General features: G+C 44.1%; 1 protein-coding gene across 2 annotated transcripts; it reads left to right on the top strand.

The window, feature by feature from the left end:
* Positions 1 to 1,708: 1,708 nt before the first annotated feature.
* LOC142584336 (uncharacterized) lies at positions 1,709 to 26,884 on the top strand. 2 transcript variants are annotated; one of them, XM_075694488.1, is made up of 6 exons: positions 1,709 to 1,738; positions 6,690 to 6,841; positions 18,200 to 18,294; positions 20,925 to 20,993; positions 24,068 to 24,151; positions 26,621 to 26,884. In XM_075694488.1, the coding sequence occupies exons 1-6, from the start codon at positions 1,724 to 1,726 to the stop codon at positions 26,770 to 26,772; spliced, it is 567 nt and encodes a 188-aa protein (XP_075550603.1). In that variant the 5' UTR covers positions 1,709 to 1,723; the 3' UTR covers positions 26,773 to 26,884. The 2 variants fall into 2 exon arrangements, with proteins under 2 accessions (XP_075550603.1, XP_075550602.1); XM_075694487.1 differs by lacking the exon at positions 1,709 to 1,738 and adding an exon at positions 5,189 to 5,461 and having other exon boundaries at positions 26,621 to 26,882.
* Positions 26,885 to 27,903: the final 1,019 nt, after the last annotated feature.

Genomic DNA, 27,903 nt, shown 5'->3' with positions numbered 1-27,903 from the left:
CCTGTTTCAGTTATTGTTTCTGTTCTAATGTTTTCAGCCCATTACGGAAGGAACCTCTAGGTTTATTGGGATCGGGAAAACCGCAAAAAAGGCGCACTATATATATGAGATGAAGAACCTTAAAAAATATGCCATGTAGATATAATTCCGAGATAGCAAGGATGTTTAACCTGTCGAAACTGAGCTATAGCGCAAGTAACAAGTCTAAATATTCAAGAGTTTTACTACCACGTGCCGATGAAATATTTTGCAGTGCATCTTCATAACGCTATGATCTACGTGTTGGGCTTTCTGTGAACAATGCAAAAATACGCTTAGAAACCATTTGAGCGCATTTGTCGCATCGTTATGATCGTCCCATTTTGACCCTTCTTCGGTGTACGATCACAGGGTCGGTTCATCTAAAACTAAATACACATTCTGATTCAGTGCGAACTTGTAGCCCTTGTTTTAGGCGTGTATGCACGATTGTTAAAAGATGTACATAATTTAGGTGATAAAGTTTTCAGAAAACTCGAGGATGCGGACCTTCTTATCAAGCATAATTCTTGCTTCGCATTGTCAGAGGCTCTTGTCCTTCTAGATTTCAACCACTACAGCATTCGCTGGTGCACTCAAAGATTTCATAGCTGTAAAATAGAACAATTGCGCCGGAATACACAGACGATACACGCACAGTTGGTCATAGTGAAACCTTATATTTAGCATAGAACGTGCTTCCGAATGAAAAGCTGCATTATCTTGAGCTGATAACCTGCAGTTAGTTATGTAGCTGTTTATATAGCTGTAGACGAAGCATGGTTATCATTCTGGCGACGAACATTCTTAGTGGCACGATTGTCTGCTTTTATGTGCTAAACATGATATGGAAGTTGTTCTATTCAGCACTTAAAATTTTACCAATGGTACCAGTTGTGCTTTCTTCCGTTCAACACTTCATGTGGTATTGTAAGCCATAAAACGTGGCTAATACGCGTAAATATAGATAACCTGTTCATGGCTTCAGAAAATTTGATAAAACAACGAGTTAGCTGCAACACGCCCACAGATCGCAAGAACTTTCCAGCTGTGGAGCGTAATTACAAATGGGTGCCTAATACGGTTACCTTCTCACAGGAGCCGAAAATTCAAAGCTGTTTAGTTTTCTTACCATAAAGATCGCCTGCTCACGTTTAGTTCATAAATATGGCTGTACTTTACCAATAAATAGGTGGGATTATTTACGCGGGTGTCACACCGAAAATGCTCTTGACACGTTCTCTCTGTGTGTTCGAAATTTGCTATTCTAGCCTTGAAATCTGGACTCATTTAATTTCGCACTGAGAGGTGTCCCAGCGCCACATGGTTTTCCACGTGTGAATATTCCTTACTCATATCAGACCTGTTTCCTTAACCGTGTCAAATGTATTACCACGCTTCCTATATTTGGTGACAGCATATGGTTGCATTGTAAACACGCGACTCTCCAACCTAAAAAAATATTTTTATACACCGGCCAGCCAGTTACGTTTCTTCATTTCTGTTTTTAAATCTATTTTAGATCATGGAGGCGCACAGATGAGGTGCAGTGTGATTTCTTGAGAGAGTTCTTACTGTGGTATAATGTGGCCACCGAGTACAGCTGCAATTATTGCAGATCTATTGGCGTAAAAAACAATAAAGTTCCGTACTTGAAAGGACAGGCATATCCGTAAAAGTTGTGCACAGTTATTCTCCAACCGTTATGGACGCCAGCAAGGTGCGTATGTGGCGCGCGATTTCCTCTTTGCAGCGCTTAAAAACAAAGAATAAAATCGAAATAAGTAGCGAGGTGTAAAAATCAGAACGGTGCGTAGCTAAATCTTCTCGCACGCATCGGTGAAACATTTAAAATCTAAAATTCGTAGCTCTAAAAATTGCTAAAATAGAGAAAATTAAGATATATAAAACATTTATTATTAAAATTGTTTAAAATCTCTGCATTAGTCACAATGACAAATTTGCAACTTCCAGCACTAAAAGCATACAAAACAGTTTCAGGTGCTTTGTCGCAGCACGTTGTACTTCTCTAGCCGTGCAAACGCCTTCATCACGCACGTTTATCGGCATAAGAACGTATGCCTGCACGTAATAACGTACTGCAACCTAAAATATTAGGGAAGGAGTACACGATCAACATTAAATACCTTATTGAGTGTTAAAAACTGACAGCAGAAAGATTGTAAAAGTTCTAGTCAGGCAAAATTTCTTCCAATTTCTCAAGAAACATGCATTTCAATGCCACCATTTCAAATCTTTGTAGGGAAACATAAGGGAAGACACGCCATGGCGACTCAATGTCTGTGGCGGCTTATTGCTGAGTTCGAGGTGGTGAGATTTGTTGCCCTTAGCGGTGGTCACTTTCGATGAGGGTGGAATGCAAAGCCACTCCTTCACTGTGCCACTGTGCCTTGGCTGCAAGTTAAAAAAGAATCAGTGCCCTTCCAGTATGTGAAGAAGGATGACTTGCGAAGCTGTGTATGTGGGCCCTGTGGCGAACTGTTCCTCCACCGCGAGTCGGGCCGGTATTGCACTATCTTTGGGGTAGACTCACGTATGGGGGCTGCTTAATGCCTGAAGCGCTATAACGTAAATCGATTCCAAACTTTTCTATTCCAATTCTGCTTTCAGCCCTTTATGACAATTGGTAAAAAAAAACACTTAGGCTGTCTGTCATGCGACGTCACGAAAACCGCGACAACGCCCCATCAAACAATATATGCCCACACTTACTATGCATGATTAGGCCGAACAAAAAAAAAGTATTCTTTCTGAATCGACGCTTTTTGTCATTATCAATATGCTGGTGGTCAATATTTTTCGGGCTGCGCCCACTTCGCCTGTCCGTCAAACGACGTCACAAAACCAGGAAAACTGACTGTATCATAGTGACGTGTACGCGTTAAATTTGAATTAATATGCCGAAAAAAGATGACTATTCTTCTGAATAACCACACACTGCCCCATTCCGAAAGGAATACAAAATGGCTGCCCTCCGATTGCTCAGGCACTGGCTACTCGTACCTGCCGGAGAGCATGGGCTTATTTGCACACAAAAAAGCTTTTTGCGTGGCCGTGTAACGTTTTCGAGCACTTTCTAGATGTTTACGACGTCATTGTGCCGACTCTTCTTTGCTGAGGATCCGTTTTAGCAACAGCCTTAACCTTCCGTTGCATGCCGCCGTGGTATTCGACCAGCCACCGCAAGCTAAGTAAGGGAAAGCGGACCAATCGCAGACGCCGACACCACTCTCTTCATTCGGTTATCGATTTTCAGTGCACTGGCTCGGCCCCATCGAATCTCTTTCCACTTTAGCGTGCTCATCGCCTCTTATCAGCCAATTAGATAAGACAACCCGCCAAGTGTTGGCAATGTTATTCGTTTTTAAAGCAAACAAGTGTGATCTCCTGTAAATGAGGAGAGCGTTCGGCTAGGTTATTCAGACAACACTGCGGGTCACCACCCGATGCTTGCCTGGGCCTTTACGCAAATTTGATGTCAGCAGATTGGAATAAAAACAAATTAAAATAGTTCTACATAAGGCCACCACTTCACCTCCGTAGTTGTTTGGTCTGGCATCGCACTATCTTTGGGAATCGTCTCACGTATGTCGAGTGCTTAACGCCTCCTTCTTCCGCCGCGGGTCGGCCCGGCATTGCACTATCTTCGGGATTTTTTTTTCTACATGCGGGCACGATATTTGGGAAAAGTAACCTTAATAGCTTCACTGTAGAACTCAGTGCCTTTCCACTCTGCGACGAAGGATGACCAGCGAAGTTGTGTACGTAGGCCCCTTAATGGCAAACTGCACCTCCGCCACGGGTCGGCTCGGTATTGCACTATCTTTGGGATCGGCCCACATACGTGGGGTGCTTAAAGCCTGCTCCACCTCCGCTGTGGGTCGGCGTGGTATTGCACAACCTTCGGGATTGGCCCATGTACGAAAAATTGTTCGTCTACGCACGAGCGCCTTCCGACAGATCCTAGCCCTATAGCGCTTCGCTGTAAAAAAAATTCAAATAGGTCAAACTAACTATCAATCCTCCACTATGGCGTCCATCGTATTCCATAATACCGTTTAGACAAGGTAAGATTCCTGCTTTTTGGCCATGGAACTTCGGAAATGTTCAGCTTTCTCCAGAAAATTACCGGATCTCCGTGCGGCCCTACTTTGAAATCACAAAAATATCCAAAAAGACGTAAATATTAACGCTTAGAAAAACGAGCGACAAAAACGCAAAGGGATGGTTGCGAACAATCATGCATCAACTTCATTAATACGTAACACGTTGCCACCAGTTTTCGTGAAAACTATGTAGTTGCAAGCGAAAGAAATTCACATGCCTTTTCACATAAATTTTTTTTAATAATTGGGGTTTTACGTGCCAAAACCACATTATGATTATGAGGCACGCCGTAGTGGAGGACTCCGGAAATTTTGACCACCTGGGGTTCTTTAACGTGCACCTCACATAAATTTCACAAGCCAACGTGCCTTTTCTGTGTCGTCAGAACACGTATCAAGGATGAGCATTGCTACCTTTATCTCCTAGAGCGAGACGTTGAAGGGAATGTATCTTAAATGCGCATGGCTTGTTGTTTCAGAGCATAACGACTTGTTACGTAATCCTAAGAATCAGACGCGCACGTCTTGCAAAATCTCAGAAAGCAGAACTAAGGATGTTCCAAAATTTATTTGTGCTCGCAGAGGATTCAGCCACGTGGAGGAGGTTTTAGTGACAAATTGCTGTGTTTATAATAAAACATGCGGTTTCACTGCTACCCAACTTGTGTATAAAACGGCTCCTTGGTTATTCTGCTTAAACGTTCTCTCGCGTACGCCACATACCACGTCGCGCCGATAACCAACATCTGCATGCTTCTTCTCATAGCGAGGCATTAATTATCGTTAAGACAATTAGCATACACTTATTTCTGTTCTTCCACGTTTGCTAGCAACACTAGGAATTGAAATACCAAAATCATTATGTGCAAGCTGTCATTACTATAGAGTGACTAAATGTCTTACCCTTATTTTTATTTCGACTAAATGACACCTTTTTCACCTGAAGCATTGTCAAATTATCGGAATGCACGTGTGTCAGAACATTTAACGCGGTGCTGAGGCAAACGCTTACATCGTGATTTACGAATGCGTGCTGACGTCAATGAGAAATGACTGTTTGCTTTGTGACCTCAGGTATTAGTGAAGTTTCCTGCGCTAAATTTTCAAATGTTAGCACTATGCAAGCAGCAACATAAGCGCTATCACTTGAAACTGCAGAAATGTGATTGAGAATGGCTCTTTTAAGTTATGTCAATCGCTTAGCCTTCAAGCCGTACATGGTAATGATGCGCCATGCCGTCATAGCATTTACTTTCGGAGTCGCTGCGGCTAGTTTTGACTACAGTGGCAGGGCTACGTATGCAGATGTATTGGAGGTAAGAAACTATACTTCCCTTGTTATCTGAATGTTCTTCACGCACTAGTCGTTATTTTTTTTGTCCTACACTTTGCATTCATTACAGATGGCTGTTTATCAGTGCTTGCATTTTGCTTTATCAGGCAACATAAAAATAAAATCCGGATCATGCGTGCGAAACTCTTAAACTATTGTGATCTCTTCTTGTTTCGAATCAGTCATGAGCCTTTCGTGATAGGTCGAAATGATTGCGGTCCAGCCCATATGGGTGGGACCTGGCCCTCTTATTCTATCACAGACAGCCAATGGTAGATCTTGGCTAAAATATTTGGTAGAACCCATCTCGCGATGGACTGCCGACGGCAATGCGTTTAGCATTGAATGAATGTCGCGACATAATCTAGTGCTACCATCCAAACGAGTTATGTATAAGGCGTGCACACTAGCGGTAGCGGTACTCCTCTTCCGCGCTTTCCTAAGAACACTCGGCGCCATCGCTAAGCGTGGGCATGACGTCCGAAATGCATGGCGTGCCTGTGCGTGCAGAAACGCATCATGCGACAACCGAGTTCCTCTCTCGTGCTTCTTTCTAGAGACACTGCGCGCCATCTAGTGGCACTGTCGGGAAGTACGCGCATGGCCTCCGACACCAGAAGCGTGGCACGCCGGTGGAAGCGAAAGTTGACAATTGTTTCCTTGCTCGCCTCACGCCAAGTTACGCATACTCAGTGACCAAAGTTAGCGACAAGTTCATTGAAGAGTGGCATTGATAGCGCTGCTCGCGAAATCGTACACATGAAAGACGCTCATGGAAGAGCGGCACATACAAAGTGCATTGTTGCCTGAGGCTGCTAAAGCGTCGAGTTGCTGTCCTTGAGTAACCTTGTGCAGTAGTTTACTTCAGAAGAGTTTGTTTAGGAAGCCTTGTGTAGCTATATTTTTTTACTATTACGCCGCCTGATTCTGTTCCACTTTGAAAACCTTCTTTTTCGGGAAAACTATATACTTTTTGTAAAATATAAGGTATCAGCCGTAAAACCTTACAACGAGCTTAATTTGTAAGCATCAGGAAGAAGTTGGGAGAGTTAAGCAGTAAGCTTGTTACTAGCATAACAGCTACACAAATACCCGCTAGTTCATTTTTTCAGTCAAAGAAAAATAAATTCGCATTACGGGTTACATAAATGTGTTGTTCCAATGTGAATAGCTTGTCAGGTAAAACTTACCTGTTATTTGCGTTCTTTCAGTTCTTTAGCACAGATGCCTCAATTATTCTCTACAGCAGAAGCTATTCACTCAAAATTGGGAACTATGATCCCATGTGTATCTCCAATAGAGTTACGAAGCAGGAAGGCAGCTTGATACGTGTGTACCAACGCTACGACTACGGTACCCCTAGGTAAGCAACAATTGCTTGCTTTCCTACTAGTATAATTAAATGTGAACTAGAATATATGCATACTGAAGTGTTTTGTAACGTGCAACTTCATCTCTTCGCCGAATCCGTCTGCGAAGATGACAAGAAAAAATAGAAGTTGAACGTCTGTGATATTAAATTCAATTGTGTTGACGTTTACTGGAGTAAAACCAAGAAGGAACTCTGATGAAGGAGAGGCGGAACGTAGCCCAACATCTCTTTCTCTCAGTGCACTGCTATGATAGAAGTTTGACAAAACACATGACCTTAACAGCCTAACGATAAATCCTTCTACATTCAGAAGATGCTATCGCCAGTTGATGCTCAAGTCCGTAGTGCTTAGTTATTCAGGTGGCGCTGCAGCCCTTCCGCTTAGAATTACAGACGAACAGAAGAAGAAAACGCATGTGAAAATACTTCGGCAAAACCCATCTAGTGATAACTGTCGACGTTAGCACGATTAGTATTCAAGAAGTGTTGCGGCAAACTGTATTTCTAAGACAGCTTTACTGATAATCTGTAGTGTGGGAAGGGGACTACGAACGTAAAATGCGACAATGCACACTGCGCGACCACGGACCCCAGCGTTCAACCTTGGGAGGCCGGAAAGAAGTTTTCTCTAAGTGCGGGCTATTTATCCTAGCCAATATCTTCGTGCTGGTTTCTACGGACAATAGACAAGCTATATTATAGCCTCGTAAGGCAAGCGTCAGCCAGGCCGCTACTCTAGACACCAAGTGCGAACGTAAAATGCGACAATGCACACTGCGCGACCACGGACCCCAGCGTTCAACCTTGGGAGGCCGGAAAGAAGTTTTCTCTAAGTGCGGGCTATTTATCCTAGCCAATATCTTCGTGCTGGTTTCTACGGACAATAGACAAGCTATATTATAGCCTCGTAAGGCAAGCGTCAGCCAGGCCGCTACTCTAGACACCAAGTGCGACCTTCTAGTAAGGACTGCAGAAAACGGGAAAGAGTGACAGCGTTTGCTGTGGGTGTTCCATATTGCTGTGTATTTAGATGTGTCCTTGACCCATCCTCTCAGGTGTTTGCTTTAGGTGTGTTTTACCGCATCTGCTGAGAGGGATTTACAAAAGTTATTCGTCCGAGCAGCACTGTGCTGTGGTTTGCTGCACCAACTACCAGTGAACAAGGAGGCTGCTCATGCAGGATCCCTGCGGTCAACGTTCCCGGAGAAGCAAGAAGTTTGTGTTTGTGTGGAGTGCATTCGGCTGTGCAAGCAAGGTTCCTGCAGCGCCTTCAGAGTGAGCCCTGATGACTTGATGGCCTCTAGTACTGTCGCAAGCCGCCTAAGGTTATCGTATAAATTTCCGGCGAAGACGACGACGTCATCCAAGCAAACAAGACAGGTCTGCCACTTCAATCCTGCTAACACCGTGTCCATGACGCACTGGAACGTTGCAGGCGGTGAGCAAAGTCCGGATGGCATGACCTTGAACTCGTAGAGGCCGTCTGGCGTGATGAAGGCGGTCTTTTCGCGATCTCTCTCGTCGGCTTTTATTTGCCAGTAGCCAGACTTGAGATCCATCGACGACAAGTATTTTGCGTTGCAGAGCCGAACTAATGCGTCGTCTATCCGTGGAAGGGGGTATACGTCTTTCACCGTGAGTTTGTTAAGTCGACGATAATCGACGCAGAAACGTAGGGTTCCGTCCTTTTTCTTCACTAAAACAGCAGGAGACGCCCACGGGCTTTTCGACGGCTGGATGATGTCATCGCCCAGCATTTCCTCGACTTGCTCTCTTATAGCTTCACGTTCTCGCGTCGAAACTCGGTAAGTGTTTTGGCGGAGTGGTTCAGGAAGTCCATGCCGAGAATGACGTTTCGGGAACACTGTTGGAGGATAACGAAGGTGGCAGGGTAATTCCGGTCATGAACGGTATTACTTACCATGCAGATTCCAGTCGGCGTGATGAGGTGTACTCCAGCGGTCCGAGTTTAAAGGCCTTCCATTCAGGTTTAACTTTCTTCAACTGGGCGGCGATGGGTCCACTCATGACGGAGTAATAGCTCCTGTGTCTACTAAAGTGGTGACTGCATGGCCGTCGAGAAGCACGTCGAGGTCGATGGTTCTTTGTCTTGCGTTACAATTAGGCCTTGGGGTCGGATCACGGCTGCGTCGCGTTGGCCTGTGGCTGGTATGTGACGTCGTCAGGTCGTCCTTCGTCGTCGTATTCTTTGCGTCCAGGCTTCGTCGGGAAGGCGGCGTGTCGTTATGTCGTCGAGGTAGTTTCTTCCGCGTCTTCGTCGGCGGCGGAGGATCTTCGTCAGTTCTACGAACAGCAACCGCATCTCCATCGGTTGCTGCTTTTAGTTTTCCGGATATGGGCTCGCTGACCGGCCCCGGGCTGGACCAGTGTATGGTCGACGCGGGGGGACAGGTAGCGGCCTGTTGATGGCAAACGGAACGGTCGTCGAGAGCTCCACTGAGTAGCGGCGATGTAGTCAGCGATATGGCGAGGGCGTTCACCTTGCTGCAGGAGAGAAGCGCTGACGGCGAACCCTCGCAGTCCCATCTTCCGGTATGGGCATCTTCGGTAGACGTGACCCGCTTCTCCGCAGTGGTAGCAGAGCGGGCGGTGGTCAGGAGCGCGCCGAACGTCTGTCTTCCTCGGGTAGCTGCGCTGGGCGATGGGTGGGCGTGCTGGCGGCGGCGGCGGACGACGGAATTGCGACGTTGCAGAGCCCTGGCGTGGTCGCCCAGTGGGACCTTGACTGCGTGCGACGGCGGCGTATGTAATCGCTTCTGGCTGATGCTTCGGTAATTGTGGTTGCCCCTCGGGAACTCCAAGCGATCGCTGTACCTCTTCTTTCACGATGTTGGCGATCGAGGCCACTTGAGGCTGCGACGAAGGCAAGACCTTGCGCAGTTCTTCGCGCAAAATGGCCCTGATGGTCTCGCGCAGATCGCCCGTGGCCAGTTATTGAATTCCTCCGTAGTTGGTAAAGTTCGTGCGGCGGTTGAATTGCTGGTTCCGCATTTGGAGTGTCTTCCGATTCTGGTGGCCTGGCGGAGCAACTCTTCTACGTTGCGCCGAATAGTTCTTCCTTCACACCACGCATGAGTAGGCGGACTTTCTTCTCCTCGGGCATATTTGGGTCGGCATGGCGGAACAGACCGCTCATTTCTTCCGTAAAGATGGCAACGTTCTCTTTAGGTAGCTGCACTCGGGCGTCCAGCATAGCTTCGGCCCTTTCCGTGCGCACGACGCTCGTAAACGTGCGCAGGAAACCACCACAGAACAGGTCCCATGTTGTCATGGTCGACTCCCCGTTCTCAAACCACCTTCTGGATGCGTCTTCTAAGGCGAAGTATACATGCCGCAGCTTGTCGTTGGAGTCCCAGTTGTTGAAAGTCGCGATTCGTTCGTAGGTCTCCAGCCAGGATTCCGGGTCTTGAGTAGCTGCTCCATGGAAGGTCGGTGGGTCCCGAGTTTGTTGCAGGATTACGAAGGACGCTGGGGCAGCCATTAGGGTTGTCTTGGCCACAAGCTTCTGTGTCGTCTCAGGTAGAACCCCATGCTCTGGGGGCAGTCCTTGCAGTCTGCGGCTAGCACTCTGGTCTTGGGGGATGTTGGTTTTGTCCTCGGGCTTGGATCGTGGCTTTGCGGGGGCGTTCGGTACATGAACGCACAAGCACCTCCACAACATGTCACGTGGTTGTGACAGTGAAGAAAGCAGCCAAACTGGGAAAGACGAAACTACCGTTTTATTGGGCGAACTTGTGCCCTCAAAAACAGGCTACACTCAAAGAACGGGAACAGTGGCGAACAGAGTCGGCGATTGTCGAAAATCTGATCAGCGGGTCAAGCGCGTCGGCTTTTATGCATCAGTCGTCGAATGTTCCAGAGTAATCACTGGGACCCGCGTGCCTTCCACAACGTTCTACGTTATTCGCGTCGCGCACACATGTAATCAGATTACACAAGGTTCGGTCACAGACAGCGGATGGAAGCATCGATAACATTGCAGAAACTTCCGATAAATGCAGGCGCGTCCTGCGCTGTGTGATAACATTTGTTAGGCGGTGAAAGGGGTCGCCCGATAAAGACAAACAAGTACACGTGTCAATATGCATTAGGTTTTCCTCGAGTACCGCGTTCCTCTTTTATATAAATCTTCGTGCATGATGGTTAACTTGGACACCCTGTATATATTAATGACCTTTGCATGCAACTGACGATGTTTACATTCCCAATAAATGTTGTAAATGACATGACATGCTTTTTTCATGAATTGTTAGCATTGCTTACTGAAAAGAGATGAAATTCTGAGATGCTCAACCTTCACGACCATTCCACACGCCATCGATAAAGGAATCTGCCGAAGAGGTCACTGAAGTTTTTTTTTTTCACGGTCAAAAATGCATGCAAAGCAGTTTGAAGCGTGGTGAACATTCAGCAACATATTCACTCTCTCGGCATAGGCTATCCATACCTCTAGAAATAATTTTTAATTGACCACTTCTCTCTTTTTCAAAACATAATAAACTTTGTCCTGTGCGTATATTTAAATATATTGAGTATGTGCAGTGTGTTTACAGTGGAAATTTAAAACAATGTTGAAGTGGAAAATATGGAATAGGCAGCCACTGCTAGTGTTTCTAATTCGCATGCCCTCCTATTGTCAGGATTCACAGAAATAAAGCGAATGTATGAACTAAACCCCATGCACGTCCGTGCCAACAATGATGCAGAAAGCTATTAGCCGCAGCAAAATTTCAAGTGAGAAGGTCGAGGAAGTTCAAAAGAGACCTCCATTGATGTAGGTGACAGAGCTCTGGTAATGGCACTTTAGGTGTGTATGGCTGGGGGGAGACACAGCTGCCCCCCCTCCGGAAACTCCGAAAGCGGCTCGGGGCCCGGAGCCCCCCTCCCCCCCTCCGTAGTCGACGCCTATGACGAATGACCTTGGAAGCTGAACTACATCATGCGAATTGTCGGTCACGTGCATTTACTACTTTCAGTAGACGAAACAACATGAAATTAGAAGTGTGTCTAAGGTATCAATTCAGTCAAAAACTCTATTTAAACGTATGCTGAACCACGATGTGTGAATTGGCACTACCAGGCTTTAAGTTTTTATTAGTGGTCTGCCTGCAGGTATGATTATAGCAGTCTCCTGCAGGAGTGCCAAGAAAGAGTTGCTTTGACTAATGAAGGAAACAGCACAAAGGTCACTTGCACATGCTCCAGAACCAGAACTGAAGGCGACTTGAAAAGTGGTCAGCGGAGCTAGCTGTACAGAGGAGTGTTGTGCTTCTGTGCTTTCGTGAAGTTAACAATCATGTTGAACGATTCTGTTAATTGATTTCGACATCGTCGTTATCGCAAAATACTGCGACAGGAATGAAATATACATGCCATTGCTTTCGCAATAGAATGTGTAATCTCATGCAGTATTCATGTACCCATGTGACCCTGTCCTGTGTTCGAGCGTAATTCTTTCTTAATGAATTATTTGTTTCTACACAATGATTTGTTCTTATGCTTCTTTAACTAGTATTTATGACAATAGCAGCTGATTTAGCACAGTAAAAAATATACACCTGACTTCTGTACGCTGTTCGGTTCATTTATGTTGGCGTGCTGTATTTGTTGTGCGCCTTGTCTGCCAGTATTCGGGGGTGCAGACCTCGTCAAGCCTGATGAATGGCTTCTTTTCTGTGCGCACCAAGTGTACTTGATACTGAAATGATTGATTGATTGATTGATTGATTGTAGCGAAGTGTAATTTCAGCACTGCTCTAGTTGCGTAAGTGCAACTTGTCAGATTAGTATAGCGTTGAGGGATGCCGTATTCAATGAATTTTTCTTGCTGTGAAAGCGCGCATGAACGCTTTGGTAGCAGACGTGGCATTTGTTGCAGCGGCGATGAGCATGTAGCTTTGCGCGAGCGGCGCCGAAACTGGCACCCTGAACCCTAACACGCACCGAATAAGCGCTGTCTAGAGGAAAACATGTATTTAGCTGTCCAGCGTCCATGCAAGCGGGGCATGCATGCCAGATGTATCCTAACATGAAACATGTAAATACCAATATAAGAAGCCGCAGCTTCGCCAAAAGGCGAAGCATCGATTGCGATAGCAAATTAGTGGATAGCTATACTAAGTAAGAATATTAGTTTTATTGGCCGTATGAAGTTGTAAACAGACATACTAATTAATTTACAAGCAAGGTGTCATGCTTGCACAAGCAAACATAAACACATTCACCGGATGACCACGGGAACAAACTGTCAAAACGTTGGAGTGATAAGCGCGGCAGCAGCGAGCCAAATGACCTTCGTGCATCTCTCGCTTCAACGCGAACGAAACGTCGAAAGCACAGCGTGTACGAAGCCACAGGCACTACACACACTCTGCAAACGTCACAGATCGCTTTCAAGCTACGGCGCTCGCACAGCCATGCCGTAAGTAGGGTCCACCAGAGAAAAACGCCCCCCCCCCTACTCCCTCGGTGCGCCCCTGTGTGTCGCGAGCGAAAGAACAGGGCGCACTTCCGCCCGGAGTTCCTCGTGTGCGCATGTGAGATTGAGCCGCATTCGTAGGCTCATAATCGCACGCTTTCACTGCTTTCACTCGCACATACAGCATACGGCGCGCCGCGACGTTTTTACCGGCCTCGGACTTTGTACGGAATCCCACGGCGACGGCGACGCCGACGGAAGAAATGCACCTGGCGTGTCTATAAAGTTGCCATGGCAATAAAACACCGGACCTGCTTCCATAACAACACTATCGGATCCATCTAACGTACCCGTAAATAAAGTTGGAGCGATACATCGGATGTGCCTTTAGCCACAACGTTCAGTAATTTCAGGGTGCTAAGAGGGTGTTCTGTGCGAAACATACCTTGCAGAATTTAAGGTTGCTCGTGAACTTCAACAGTTCAAACAAGTAAAAGTGCCATCAGTCCATTTGCCAGCGTCTTACACCACGTCATTGTTCTAGCACGCCATGCGATCGCAGTATGCAATGGATGTCGACCTGCTACAGAAAGGAAGGTTTCTTAGCCCTGGATGGCAGCGCATGCAGATGTATCCCTCTGTTTGGGGAAAGGAAAGTGATCTTCACACACAGGGGTGATCAAATGCTGATCATCGTTGAATCGGCTATCATGGCATGTGAAGTACGCCTGTGCATAAGTAAGCCATCCCTAGGCTTATCACGAACGGAATCGGCATTCTTAGACAATGGCAGCTTGAACAGTGAGCGGTGATAGCATCCTTATAGTGTTTATTTACATTCATTTTTTCCTCTTTGTTGTTTGTGTTTTACATATATATCCTTTATATAGTTTTCCCTCTGTTTTTTCTATATACATATTGTATCGGGTAATAAAGTGTCAATCGGTAGTAAGCGCTCGGCCTCGTTTTTCCCGTGTACCATACAGTGTAATGTTCTTGCTTCACAACACGTATGAGTAGGCCGTCTTTTTTCTGCTACATTTCCGGGTCGGCGTGGCGGAATAGACGGCTCATTTCTTCTGTAAATATGGCAACGTCCTCATTAGGTAGCTGCTCTCGGGCTTCCAGTAGAACTTCGGCCCTTTCTTTACAGACGACCCTCGTGAACGTCCTCAGGAAGTTACTGTGCAGCAGGTCCCACGTTGTAAGTGGTGGACTCCCGGTTCTCGAACCATGTCCTTGCGGCATCTTTCAAGAAGCAGTACGTGTGTTGTAGCTTATCCCCAGAGGTCCCTTTCTTTAAGGCTGAGATTCTTTCGAAAGTCTCGAGCCAGGTGTCCGGATTGTCAGACAAAGCTCCACGGAAAGTAGTGGCTCCCTGGGTTGTTAAGACGCGATGGGGGATGCTGAAGCTACCAGTGTTGAAGTTGACTAGGCTATGATCTTCCTGGTCTTCTCAGGCAAAAGTCCGTGCTCCGGGGACAGTCCTCGCAGCCTGCAGCTATTTCGCTGGTCCTTGGCGACCTTGGTGTTGTCTTCCGGATTCGAGCTTGGATCACGAGTTTGCGGGGGCGTCCGCTACATGAAGGCAAAGCACCTCCTCCAGATGTCACGTGGTAGTGCCGGCGAACAAAACAGCGAAACTGTGAATGACGATACTAGCGTATTATTCGGTGAACTTGTGCCCTCAAAAACAGGCTACACTCTAAGAGCAACGATAGCGGCGAACACAGTCGGTCGAAAATTTGATCAGCTGGTCAAGAATGTCCGCTTTTACACGTGAGTCAACGAAGGTTGCAGGGTAATCGTTGCTGCCCGCGTGTCTTCTAGAAAGTACTACACAATTCGCGTCGCGCTTACATGCAATCAGGTTACACGAAGCTCGGTGACAACAGACAGCAGGTAGAACCATTTATAACATTCCAGAAATTTTTCTTACACGCAGGCCCGTCCTGCGCTGAGTGATAACACTTGTTAGACGCTAAAAGGCGATCACCTGATAAACAAGTACCTGTATCACTATGCAGATAAATATTCATGTAGCACTTCGAGCCCTCGAGTGCGTAGAAGGCAGAATGGATCAACTAGCTCTTCTGATTGACCTCGCCAAAATATTTTATAAAAATCAGCATGATTCTTTGATCCGGCTGTTGAGATCTTCAGTTCGAGGATGCATTATACAAAAGTGCTGTGCTTTGTTATCAACAGTGCACTGGAAAGTCAATTGGAAACCATATCCTTTCAGGTACAATACGGATACAATCGTTTGACAGCCAGGATTTTCCACTCTCACCATTACTTTTCGTTCTATACTGGGAGCCGCTTTCTTTAAGCGTGCTTTTATTTCAAGCTTTAAATATTACAGGTACGCAGATGAATAAATTAATGTTCTAGCTTATGCGGACGACATTACTTTTTCTTCGTCGATAAGCCCATTAGTATTCAGGCAACAAACACTGCTCCGCGTTTCTTAAAAAATGCAGGAGCTAGCGGAAATTTTGATAAATGTAGGTGATTTTGGTAAGACACGTGAGATCTAACTGCGTTTCTGTTCTGGAATATTCATTGAAATCAATCTGTGCTGCGATATCTTGGTGCGCCTCTCGATATATTCCGTAATAGTGGGCCTCATTAAACGTCCACGATAAGCACCATCTATCGAATTGTGACAGCATGCCTGGGGACGTGACCTCTGCATTTTTGTGCGAGATAAGGCATGACATCTATTTCTGGCTTCTAAGCTTCTTTATGTTTGGCAAGCCTTGCTCTGCACTCGCATCGATATTTAGGCGTCTTGGAATATTTGCATATTTTATTTGACGTTCATCATGGGAAGCCAAGAGAGGAGACAAAATTTTTCTTCAACTTGAGAAGGCAGGCCTCAATCTACTGCATTTGTCCGTGCTACAACTGGTCATGCGATTATTTTACAATAATAACGTCCCACATCCAATAATTCTTGCGGTTAATCGAATAGGTCTTGTTTCACACCTCCCTTTTCTTTTTGTCTCGACAAACGTTGCTCAAAAATGGCTGTTATAGGGCTGCTAAAAAAAATGTCCACAATATTTCATTTTTAAAAGTAAAATTCACTCTACAATATTTGTTTAGCGTTCATCGAACATAACTAAATGTTGCACTTTTACGTAACCTTTTCACTGAACCGACCCACCGAAAGCCGTATTTGGGACTACCTTGGGAAGATATTATCTGCCGTGTTCGTAGAATGTGTGTCACGCCGGCAGCGAAAGTATTTTCGTTAAGCTGCACACTTCCACCTTACCAGTTAAAGTATGACTTCATAAAAAAGAAGTGTTGTATCCTAGAATGCAAACCTTACACATTGCAAAGCAACCTGAGACAAGAGAGTGCTGTTGTATTCTTTAGAGTGACGCATTTTATTTTCGGAATATCTTCCAAAGAACCATCAAAAAAGAACTTGGTCTCACATTTTGCGGTAACCCCTTCCTTTCTTTCAAAAGTACAGTTAGGAACCCCGCACGCGATTTGTTTATTTTATATTATTTCGTATGGAGAAGGCGTATGAGCGAGAGACATGTAGAGCTATCTCCCTCGACAAGGGCTTTTATTCGAGAAGTGGCTGCTCAAGTGCGTAGCGAGGTTGAAACCTTCGATGCCGTTCCTGATCGGATTTCACATCTGGATGCATCTCTGGTGGCCAGATTTTTTATCTAACATTGGACTGTGGAAAAGAAGTGAGTTTTTGTGTGTGTGTTAAATTAAATGTGAATAATCTTTGCAAGACTTCACTCATATTTCAATGCATTAAAGAAAGAAAAGTTGGTGAAGTGGTTGATAGGTAAAACTTCCGAATGGCAATGTATAAGTCAGCAGTCGAAATCCAGGCAGCGAGTTTCTGTTTTCGCTCCATTTTTGGTGTAAATGCCTCGGAACACACTTCGGGATTACTTTTTTAGACGTCAGAAAGCTTAGTGTAGCGATATCGTGAAATAAATACCGGAAACAATAACACTTTTGTGCATTTTGGCAAGCCGCACTTTGGGCGAAATTCCAAAATATCGTCCTTTCCTATGGATGTTCTACTTCTCATAAACATCCGTTTCTATGGATATAAGGAGTGAGTTAAAACACGATAAAACACTCTATAGTGTGAAATTTTTCTTAGTGTCTTGGATTTTGCCTCATGTGGTTCATTATAGGGGGGGGGGTAAATAGTTAGGTCTAAATAAAGGTTACAATTCAACTTAGCTGTCTGTGTATAAAGATCTATATTTAGCTACATATCTGAATAAATTAACCTCCTGGACCTCACGCCAGCAAACATCAGTTCGGCACTGCTGCCTGCACTCCCAATTTTAATCGCTTCGTCAATACAGCAAGAAAATTGTTGGTTTATTTATTTACATTCGATGCCAATATCATCAGCGTTTTATCTGTTAGCAATATATCAGACCTGTCAATGGGGTGTGCATCTGTACCAGTTCTGAATATAAGGCCGTTCTCCTACGTTGTTCTAAATGCTATATTCTCCACAAATGTGATGCACGTAGGCTAATTCAAGGTCATGTAATACTAAGTCCCTGAGAATTAGTCTAAAGCTGCGCAAATTTACGTCAACTTTTAAACACACCATTCTAACAGTTATTGTTTATTTCATCATCCACTGATCCTTTTTTTAGATTTCGTCTTTTAATAAGAAAGCCCTAGATATTTGTGATTAAATATGCTAACTTAAACTTCTAGCTTATATGAGTGCGAAGCTTTCTGTCTGAGAAACCGGCGTGGTTATTTCTAGAGCTTTGTGCTACTTTTGTAAATGACCATATCTCATTTGACGACACCATGTTTTGTTTTCATATCTTCAAAGTTAACTTATGAATGGATGTGGAAATTGCCTCAGCTGATGGCTCAATTTGCTTCTTTTGTAGCGCGCATAAATGCGTTTCTTATGGCGTATATTACAATGTGTCAAAGGATCCAGGAATGGACGTAGCTCCTGTGATGCAAGCAAAGAAAACTAAGGGTGAGAAATGTTTCACTGTTCTCTGTCTAAGAATGTTTATTTTAAACAACGATCACACTTCAAGGCCACTGCAATGCCAGTAATCAAAGCGAGCATTCACGCAATCCCTGAATAGGTCTTCGTCATCTCCAATGTGTTACCCAAAGTACAGGGACAACTTCTTTATATATCTAACATGAAGGTAAGTCTTAACAGATTCGGGTCCCTTCTCTAATTTTAATTTATCCTGTCTATTATTCTAGCAGCTGTCAAGTGCAGCTGTAGATAACAATATTAGATATTCAATTGTCATATTAGGCTCGTTCATTCGTTTGCCGGTTTCGCTGATGGCATGGTTCTAGCACTCAAAAAGCTAGACCTACAGGATGACCTGAAAATTCAAACTACAGGGTGACAATTTCAATTAATTCAAACTTTCAATTGAATTTGTCATATACTGATTATCATATTTGGGGTTTTACTCGTGGTTAGGCCTCTGCAGATCATAAGCCCTGCAGCAATTTTTTTTACAATATATTCCCTTTTAATATTCCTGCAGGCCATCGTTTTACTGAGTTACTGTATACCCAGTTTAAACTGTTTTTGTCGTTACTCCTTGTTTATTTTTGCTGCTCATTTTGTTTCTCCGTCATCCTCAGACAGGATGTGTGGGAATACTCTCCGATTCCAGTTTCCAGGTAGATTTGTAACCGATCACAAATTGCTAGAGCTCAGTCTCTGACTCAGTTCAGGTCCCCCCCTTTTCAGTTTTCTTTGTGTTTCCAAAATCTAGCGGGATTTTTCTCAGAAAAGTAGGCAAACTGACTTGACAGCTAACCCCTACTTCAAACCAGAAATTCTTATTGGTTGAAGGTTTTTATAGTCAGGAGCACAGATTCTTGGGCCACTTGTTTCGTTGCAGTAATTGAAGTCAAAGGACTGAACTTACACGCACAAGAAAGACGACCCGCCCTTAGTAATAGCGCACGTCCTACCATAGCGCATGTGTGTGCATAGCGCACACCCTGTCGTCTTTCTTGTACGTGTCAGTTCAGCGCTATTACCTCAATTTTACCTCCGCTTTTTTGATGAACTAGAAAAAATAGCCTTAGCTCTGTTCGGAGAGCGAGCTACATAAAAGAGAGCGTACATAAAAACGCTGCTATTCAAAATGGTTACTGCCCTCTCGATGACAAGTCGCCTTGTGTAAACATTGTTCATCATGTAAGTAGCACGGTCGTTTTCATTATCCTGAGCCAAATACCGCTAGCTCACCAAATGCAATTTGAACATATTTGATAATCAGTCGTTTTGCTATCTGTTTGGCATCAGCACTTCGGGATGGCTTGTCTCTTAGCAATATATGTGCTGCAATGAACCACAACTTTTGCGTACGCGCAGATTCGGTGGTGCGGGAAGCCTATTAAAGCAACCAGAACAAGCGACGTGGTTTTTTTTTTCAACTTACCACATTTTTCTTACCAAATAATTCATATCATTCTTACAACGGCCTCTAATGTGCACGCCAAGTCAACAGATAGGCACAAGGTAACGCTCCAAACAAGGATCGTAATAAACGGAGGTGCGCACCACGACTGGTGGTGCCATCTGGCTTCAATAATTGATAAAATTATTGTACTTAAAGTACATTACTTGCTAAGATGGGCATTGCGTACGGCATTAAAAAAATCGTGATTGTTGGAACTCACGAATTATAAAGACAAATTATACAACAAACATAAAAAAGCAGAGACAGAACGAGGAGGGGAAGAAAAGGATTTATTTATTCGGTATACCTACATCGCCTGCAAGGCATTATCGTTGGGGGGGGGGGGGGGGAGGAGTTGAAATAGAGGTCGTCACAATGGAAAAATATTCAGTAAATGCAACATTGTTTAAGCCCTGAAATTCGCGAAAGGGGAAGACAGATTAACAAAGTACCAAATAAAGTAAGTAACAAAGTAACTAACAAAAAAAACCAGGAGTGTATGTGCAGAGAAGAATAAAAAAACATTCAAAGAATATGGCTCTCAATAGCATTTTCATTACTAGACACTGCCATCACTTCAACAGGGAGCTCATTCCAATCATTAATCGTGTTAGGAAAAAAAATAAATACTAGTGTTAAGAAATAATGAATACAAGGCTCATGAGCTCTAATTTTGTTAGCGTAATCTAAATGTTAGCGTAAACAATATGTTGAACGTCAGTAGTAAACCAGTCTCAATTATTGAAAAACAAGCACAACCATTGCACTTAAGTGTGACAGGTGAATTATTCTGTAACACTTTCACGAGAGAAAGAAATACTAGAACTGTTACTAGCTGTAAGAATAGCTAATGTCACATGTTGTGCTACGAACATAAAAAACATACTATATGCAACAATCAATACAAGTCGGAAAACAAGTGTCAATAAGCAAAGTTTTAGGCATTATTTATGACGAACCGATAAAGCGCGACATTAGATGTCAAAAGTTTTCACAGCTATCGTTTATGCAAGACACGCACGTGAAAAACTATAGCGAGCAAAGACGGCTTCACAATGCTTTAATGTCACTGTTTGTCGAAGTATTAGAACGACTGTGGCACAAAAAGTGCCTTTTGCCGTCATTATTCACTTTTCTTTACAACTTTTTCTTTTCTTTACAGAACTCGGCTGCAGTGAAGCTGCTTATACTGAGAACTCTGCAGGAATGGATAGTTTAGGCTTTGAAGAAGGTAAAGGTTTACGCATGTGGATTCTAAATTTTACGATTTGTTTTAATCTTGCAAGTCTTGGACTTTATCGCATTGAATGAAATCCCGTTTAGAATAATTTCCTATACACTTTAATTCCGCGTGCAATGACGAAGGCATACGTACCAACCTCATCGGACCATCTTTAACTACTGGGAACTTTCTCCGCTACAAAGCTAAATATTTGCTTTCTATTTCATGGCGATGAGAGCTTTCATACTGCTCGCAGTACAAGTAAATAATAGATAGCACTGCCTTAGATAAAGAGCGGCGATGTTCCGCTTTGGTTACTTTTTTTCTTGCTATACATCCACCTGCTTTGGTCGTTTTGCTATTGGAAGCAATTTCAAGCGGTGTCCTTGGCCTAAAAAAATATGTTTACTGCATGGTGGAGCAAATGTTGCGCTCGGCCGGTGCGCAAGCAGCCTGCTTAAATAGCGCTGCCTTAAAAATACGCGCAGTGCACGCCAAAAATAACAGCAAATAGAACGCCCACTGATTCCTCCTCTGTTTCTTTTAATTGCGGAATGGATGGCAGCAGTTCATATTTTTATAAAGTTCTACGATGTGAGCTTTGCCGCGTTATAAATATACATGAGGTAGACGGCTTAGCAAATTAAAGCTTCGAATTTGCCATAAAATTGCGAATTTACTCAATTCACTTGGGCTGCAATACACCTATGAGATCCGGTTGCGATATGAAATTGAATGAGATATAAAGCAGTCATAGTGAATGACAAGGCACCTTCAAGTGCGAGACTGCGAAAAAGCTGTGAGGGGCAGGAAGGTCGCATTTGTTCATACGTACACAAGTTTTACTCTATATCACCTGTTAGCTGCGGAAGTTATCCATGCGCTTGATGTTTGTGTTCAGATATGGTTGAGTTTTTCAAACTACGTGACGTTTTCGGATTTAAAAATGCAGAAACTTATTTAGACTGAAGGCAACAAATCAGGAGGTGAATTTTAGGCGGGTGAAGTGCTGTGCAGCCAGGAGCACTGAGAAGTCGGCCTAAGGTTATCTTCTGGCATTTGTTTGTCTAGTTCAAAGCTGTAGCACTATTTTTTCTTCATCAGGAACCAACATATTCACACAGTGGTCTTATGGAAGCGTTTCTCAAATAACAAAAACGGAGCACCATAACTAAGTGTTCTAGAATAGACGATATATCTTAATTGTAATGCCCTTCATTATTTATTTTTTCCGAGATTTCAGCATGTACCGGTAAGTATATTCACTGTGAGTCAAAATATTGAATTGGGATGACAGGCTGACTATATACGTATTTAAATGTATTGAGCATAAGTAGTGACGGAAATACCAATTAGTTTATTACGAAGGAGTAATTGCAGCTTGAATGTACTGGTTGAATTTCGAGACTATGCAAGGTGTCCCACTAACTTAAGCCAACCGTTAAAAATATGCAAATTCCACCTAGCCGGACAGGATCAAAGTAATCTTTGCGTCACTTGGAAATATACTATCTTTTTCATTCCGCTCCGTTATATAATCTGTTCTGAATAACAATGAACTTCTCAAATAGTATAATTAGATGGAAAGTGTCAATGAGAACATTGAACAGCAAAACGAACAGCTCCAATACGGCTTTCTGTTGCTCATACGGGCTATGTAGAGATGTTTTTCAGATCGTGATCGCAAAACCACGCAAAGTGTCTCAAGTAGCCAGTCGCGGCGCAATTTTGTGTTTATTTGCGGACTTCTTTCACGCTCCGAAAAACTACTATTATGAAGCACGTATTGAGCAACAGAAAGCTCTTTCGAGACCTTTTCATGTTCTTCTACAATTTGCTATGTGACACTGTTCAATCTAGTTTGAATATTTGAAAAAGTTGATTAAATAATTAAAACTCAGTATGCAATTAGTGGGAAATAAACAAAGTCGCAGTTAGGCCCGGAAGGCGTAGCATCGACAGTGATAGAAAGTCAATAGACAGTTATATGAAATGAGGATAGTAATTTTATCAGCCGTATGAACTTGGAAACTTTGTCTTACTAACTGAATTAACAAGTATGGTGTCAGCGCGCATAGGTAAACACCAACACACTAAGCACGATGGCCATCGACACTCGCTGTCATAATGCTGCCGTGAGCAAATGCGGCAGCAGCAGTGAGCGAAGTGACCTTCGTGCTGTCTATCGCATCAACGCAAACAGCGGCGAGAAAACAGCGCGCACGAAGGAATGAGCTGTCTGCATATCACTTTCAAGATCGGGCGCGCGCGACTACGCGCCGCCGCTAAAAAGACTCAGTTGCTGGTGGAGCAGAAGCATCCGCCCCTCCCTCCCGCGCTGATTTCCCACCTATTTCCATTTCCCATGCGAGAGTGACCCTCGATCGTCAATTCCCCTTGCATCCGGTTGCAAAATACGCAGTCCCGGAGCCTAACGTCGCCCCCTCTCTCCCATCTACCCACGGCCTTTCGCGCGACGTAAGACAGCACGTTTGCACTCCGCTTTCCGCCCACGCGTGCGCCAGATTTAGCCGGGGTCGTCGGGCTTTCCCTCCCAAATACAGCATACGGCGTGCAGCCACGGCGTTGTCGCCCTTGGACTTCATATGGAACATCACGGCGACGTCGAAAGCGACGGGAAATATATAATTGCTATCGCCATAAGATAATCTGAGCATCCCCAAGCGATGACAACCAACATTACGTTTGGTCTGTATAGCTACGTGGCATTTGCGTGTTTTCAAGGTTTAGCTAAAGTTACATGGGGCACCCTGTATAAATGTCCCTATAGCCACTTGCAATGTAACCGCGAAAGCAATGCGATTTTATACCGTAGAATCTGGCATTAAAAATTCTTTTTGATTATAAGTGCGCAAACAATCAATAAGTTACAGTTTGATGCATTTGGCAGAACATAAGTTTCCTGCAATGTTCTAAATTATTTTTGTTTTTGTGTCGTGTTGAATTGTGCTTCAGAATGAGTTGTTCTTGAAGATAGGTTTTTCGAGTTTCTCTTTTATAAGTAGGAAACTGTGCCACAATTTTCTCTCCATAATACAGTTCTTTTAAAAACACTTTTCTAGACTTCCTGCATGGCCGAACATACACTTTCCAATACTATGATCGAACGGAAAAGTGTGCCGTCATTACCTTCTCGGACAAACGATGTAAGAATCGCACCTATGATATGTCTTCATACTTAGTAATGCTTGCAGTGTTGTAACATTACTTATTCGCCTCAGAAAAGTGTTATATTCTCACAGAAAGCTTTATAAGGAAATACTATGTTTACACACATATAGAAATTGCAGTACCAAGATACATTTAAGGCCGGCACCACAGCGCTAATTGTTATTCATGGCGCCTAGATATAGTAACAATTTTTGACCATGAATACAGATTTCAAGAGTTATAAATTACTCACTGTTTGCCACTGCTTTCTAGAAAAGACCATTGTTTGCGAAATAAGCAATTACCGCTCTATTATTTGCATAAAAAGTAATATTACATCTTAATTCTTATTTTTACTCAGCTCTATTGTGATATCAGCAATATGAGAAACATTTGGCCATACATAACCACCAGATGCATTTTGTGGAAGATGCAAATAGAATTGATGGTTTCGTTTCTAAAACGAGTATACCGGAAATCACGCGCAGGGTTGATTTTGCAATCACCATGCCCAACATGTTTTGAATAGCATGTCTCGCCTTGCCGTTGCACTACAGACCGATGTTTTGTTTTGTGCGCTGGGGGGGTTGGATGGCTTCTGAGAGGTTGATGGTCATAACTAATTCGATACATCTTATAAGACATTGCTTGACTGATCGAGCATCTTCAATCCATTGGTATGCCTTTGGCAACGACAAATTCTTACAAAAGTAACTGAGAAGCGATTACGCAAGAACACACTGGGTGTTTCGGCGAACATTTTCAAAACTTTTTAAAGGTTATCTGCGGCAGATAGCACAATTATAGTTCATGAGCTCGTCTACTCGGAGACAGACATTACTTGAACAAAAAATTGAAAGGAGTATTATACGAATTACGAAAAATTGACTGTTTACGGTATTACCTAATTACCTTATGGCATATATTGCGATTTACAAATTATAACCGGGCAGTTCGTAAGGTGGATTCACTTGGAACAAATTTTCAGGATGACGCCAGTTTCGAGATATTGATTCTCGAACTTTGCGGAGTAATGCATTGGCGTTACAGTTACTTTTGTGCTTCACTGCATAAACCGCTGTTTCGCTGAGAAAGTAACTGGAACGCCAACGCAAAGTTCTGCCAAGGTAAGGAAATAATATTCTGAAAATAGTGTCATGCTGAAAATTCGTTCCAAGTGAACCCACCTTGCGAATTCCACGGCTAGAATTTGTAAATTGCAATAATGCAATATGCGAAGCCGGTCTTGTAGCGAGCGGATGACCGTTCGAAATGCATACCTCTGGTCACAGAGACGACGTGCTCGAAGTTTGAAAATAATTGACAGTAGCATGTCGTCACTTTGACGTACACAGAAAGTTGGTCAAAGATGGAAAGCTGTTCTTAAGGTAGACACCTCTGTAGAGGGCAAATACTTTTCGCCCCTACAATATGGAAAAGGTACACTTGAAGGTAGTGCTAGTCAGGATGTTTATTACGTGCCCACCCTGTGACATGAACTCGTCAATATGGTCCTACTGACTGGCTTGGATTAAAAAAACATTGGAGGACGCTTAAGCTTCGACTTCAAGAGTGGAACGCGATAGCGTTATCGCAGCCCGTTCGCACCGCCCACCCATTCGCTTGGCATGCTCTTGAGCCACACAAAGACACGCGGTGAGTGCTGAGCAACGCACCGTTCGGCGCGGCAACGAAACGTGCGCCTGAGCAAGCGGAACGAACCAAAGAACTCAAACACAATTCTGATAAGCAGGAGGACGCCTGGAATCGACATCGGAACGAGATGAAGCAGACACGAATCGCCCAGGAAAGAGACGAACTGCGCGCCGAATGACTGGCTCTACGCCGCAGCATAGCTAGAAAACCAGGCTTACCTGGGCTTGCAATCGAGATTAACCAAGGCTAACCATGCTATGCCTTAGCTTTTGCTACGTATATTCTGGCATAGCCGAGCTAAGCCACTGCCAATTTTTTGCTTTTTATTTTATAAAATGAACTTATACTCTGATGACATGGCACCACATCCTCTGCATCGGCAGCCCCATCACGGGCCCAATGTCGCAGGCACTAGGTCACACTTTTCGATGTGACATGTGCAGTGTTGCAGGCACTAGTCACACTAGTGAACCAGAACCGTGGAGCCGCCTTGGCTTCGGCATAGCGCGCCCGTCTCGTAGCACAAAGGCCCGGGTTCGATTCCCACCCAGACCGACATACACAAAGTATTCTTTTCAAAGCCATTCACATACCTTGTTCACAGACACCTCCCTCAATAACATGCATGTTTTGACGTGTCGGCCATTTTCGGTAGCATCGCTCAGTCAGCTGCCAACGATGACACCTGCATTTCGCGTAATGGGTGCTGTAATACTTTCTGTATAGTAAGTTTGTCTTGAGTTGCACATTCTGTCATTTGCTTTATTTGCTTGTTAATGAAACATGTTTCTACTTCATATATATTTCAGGTAACATAAAATGTGAGCTCCACGTTTGGTACCAGTACTTTCGCAAAGGCAAATTCAACTGCGTAAGAGAATACAGCTACTTGTGTGGGAAACGCCATATATACGACTTATATGACCAAACTATGTGCGGCTGGCCAGTGCCCAAACAATGACCTATATAACTATTTGTTGTGTTGCTGGATATAAAACATATTCCTACTACCTATACTAGCATTTGTGTCAGTCAGTTAATCAATAAATGAATTTCTTGCCACGCATTTAAAAAGAATCAGACAGAGCATTGGCGGGTAAAAGTTCTAATCTGGAAGCCCGATGAGCCTGCAACTAGCAATAGCCACTTCCGGTAGTCATTTTCTGCTCATGCGATTTTTTTTTGTGTGTAAGCCGTCTGAAGAAGTATTGACCGCAAGAAATATCTTGCGTTATCAATTGACAGACTATTTTCCAAAATTTAAGCTGCTTATAAAAAACAGCATTCACTTACTAACAGAATTACCAAGCATGGTGTCAGGCATGCACAGGCAAACTTGGACTTTTCTCGCTCGATGACAGCCGGACACTCGCTGTCAAGACACTGGCGTGAGGAAGATCGGCAGTAGCAGCGAGCGAACCGTCCTTCGTGCTGTATCTCGTATCAGCGCGAACTAAGGGTTGGGAACAGAGTGCTCACGTATCCATCATCTCACGGTGCACCTAGGCTCTGTGCGAACCGCAGATCGTTTCACAAGATAGAGCCGACGCGACAACGCTCTGCCAAGCCTTACGCCATCGCCTCTTGTGTAGAACGACCACCTGCTGGTTTGCGCCTGATCGAAGATAGCGCGCGTCCTCCCTACCTTCCGGCTTGCGCTCGAAAAATTGAGGCACCATCCTTCTCGGCTCACCCTCGCACGCTTTCGCCCGCACCCTGCGCATACGTCGCGCGGACGTGATGTTCTCGAACTTCCACTTTATACAGAGTATCATCGCGATGGCGACCACGGCGGAAATTCGCTTGGACTATGCATATAATTCATATCGCAATAAAGATTTATCCAGAAACTCCTCTTGGTGTTGTTGAAGTACGCGTAAGGATTGTGCCACATGTCTCCACGAAGCCTGGTGTCCTTATCAATGTTAAAAAAATTAATCCCACCAGTATAAATCCTTCTGAAACCTTATCGGTCGTTATCAACCTTATAGGATTAGATCTCTCCCCAATCAACCCTTATCGTTTGTCGTCAACAATATCTGATTCAGTCCGAGTCTTGTAACTCCTAATTGGTTGGTATAAACCTTATCGC

The sequence above is a fragment of the Dermacentor variabilis genome, chromosome 6 (assembly GCF_050947875.1).
Source record: "Dermacentor variabilis isolate Ectoservices chromosome 6, ASM5094787v1, whole genome shotgun sequence".
NCBI lineage: Eukaryota > Metazoa > Arthropoda > Arachnida > Ixodida > Ixodidae > Dermacentor > Dermacentor variabilis.
This window is presented reverse-complemented; position numbering and strand designations above follow the sequence as displayed.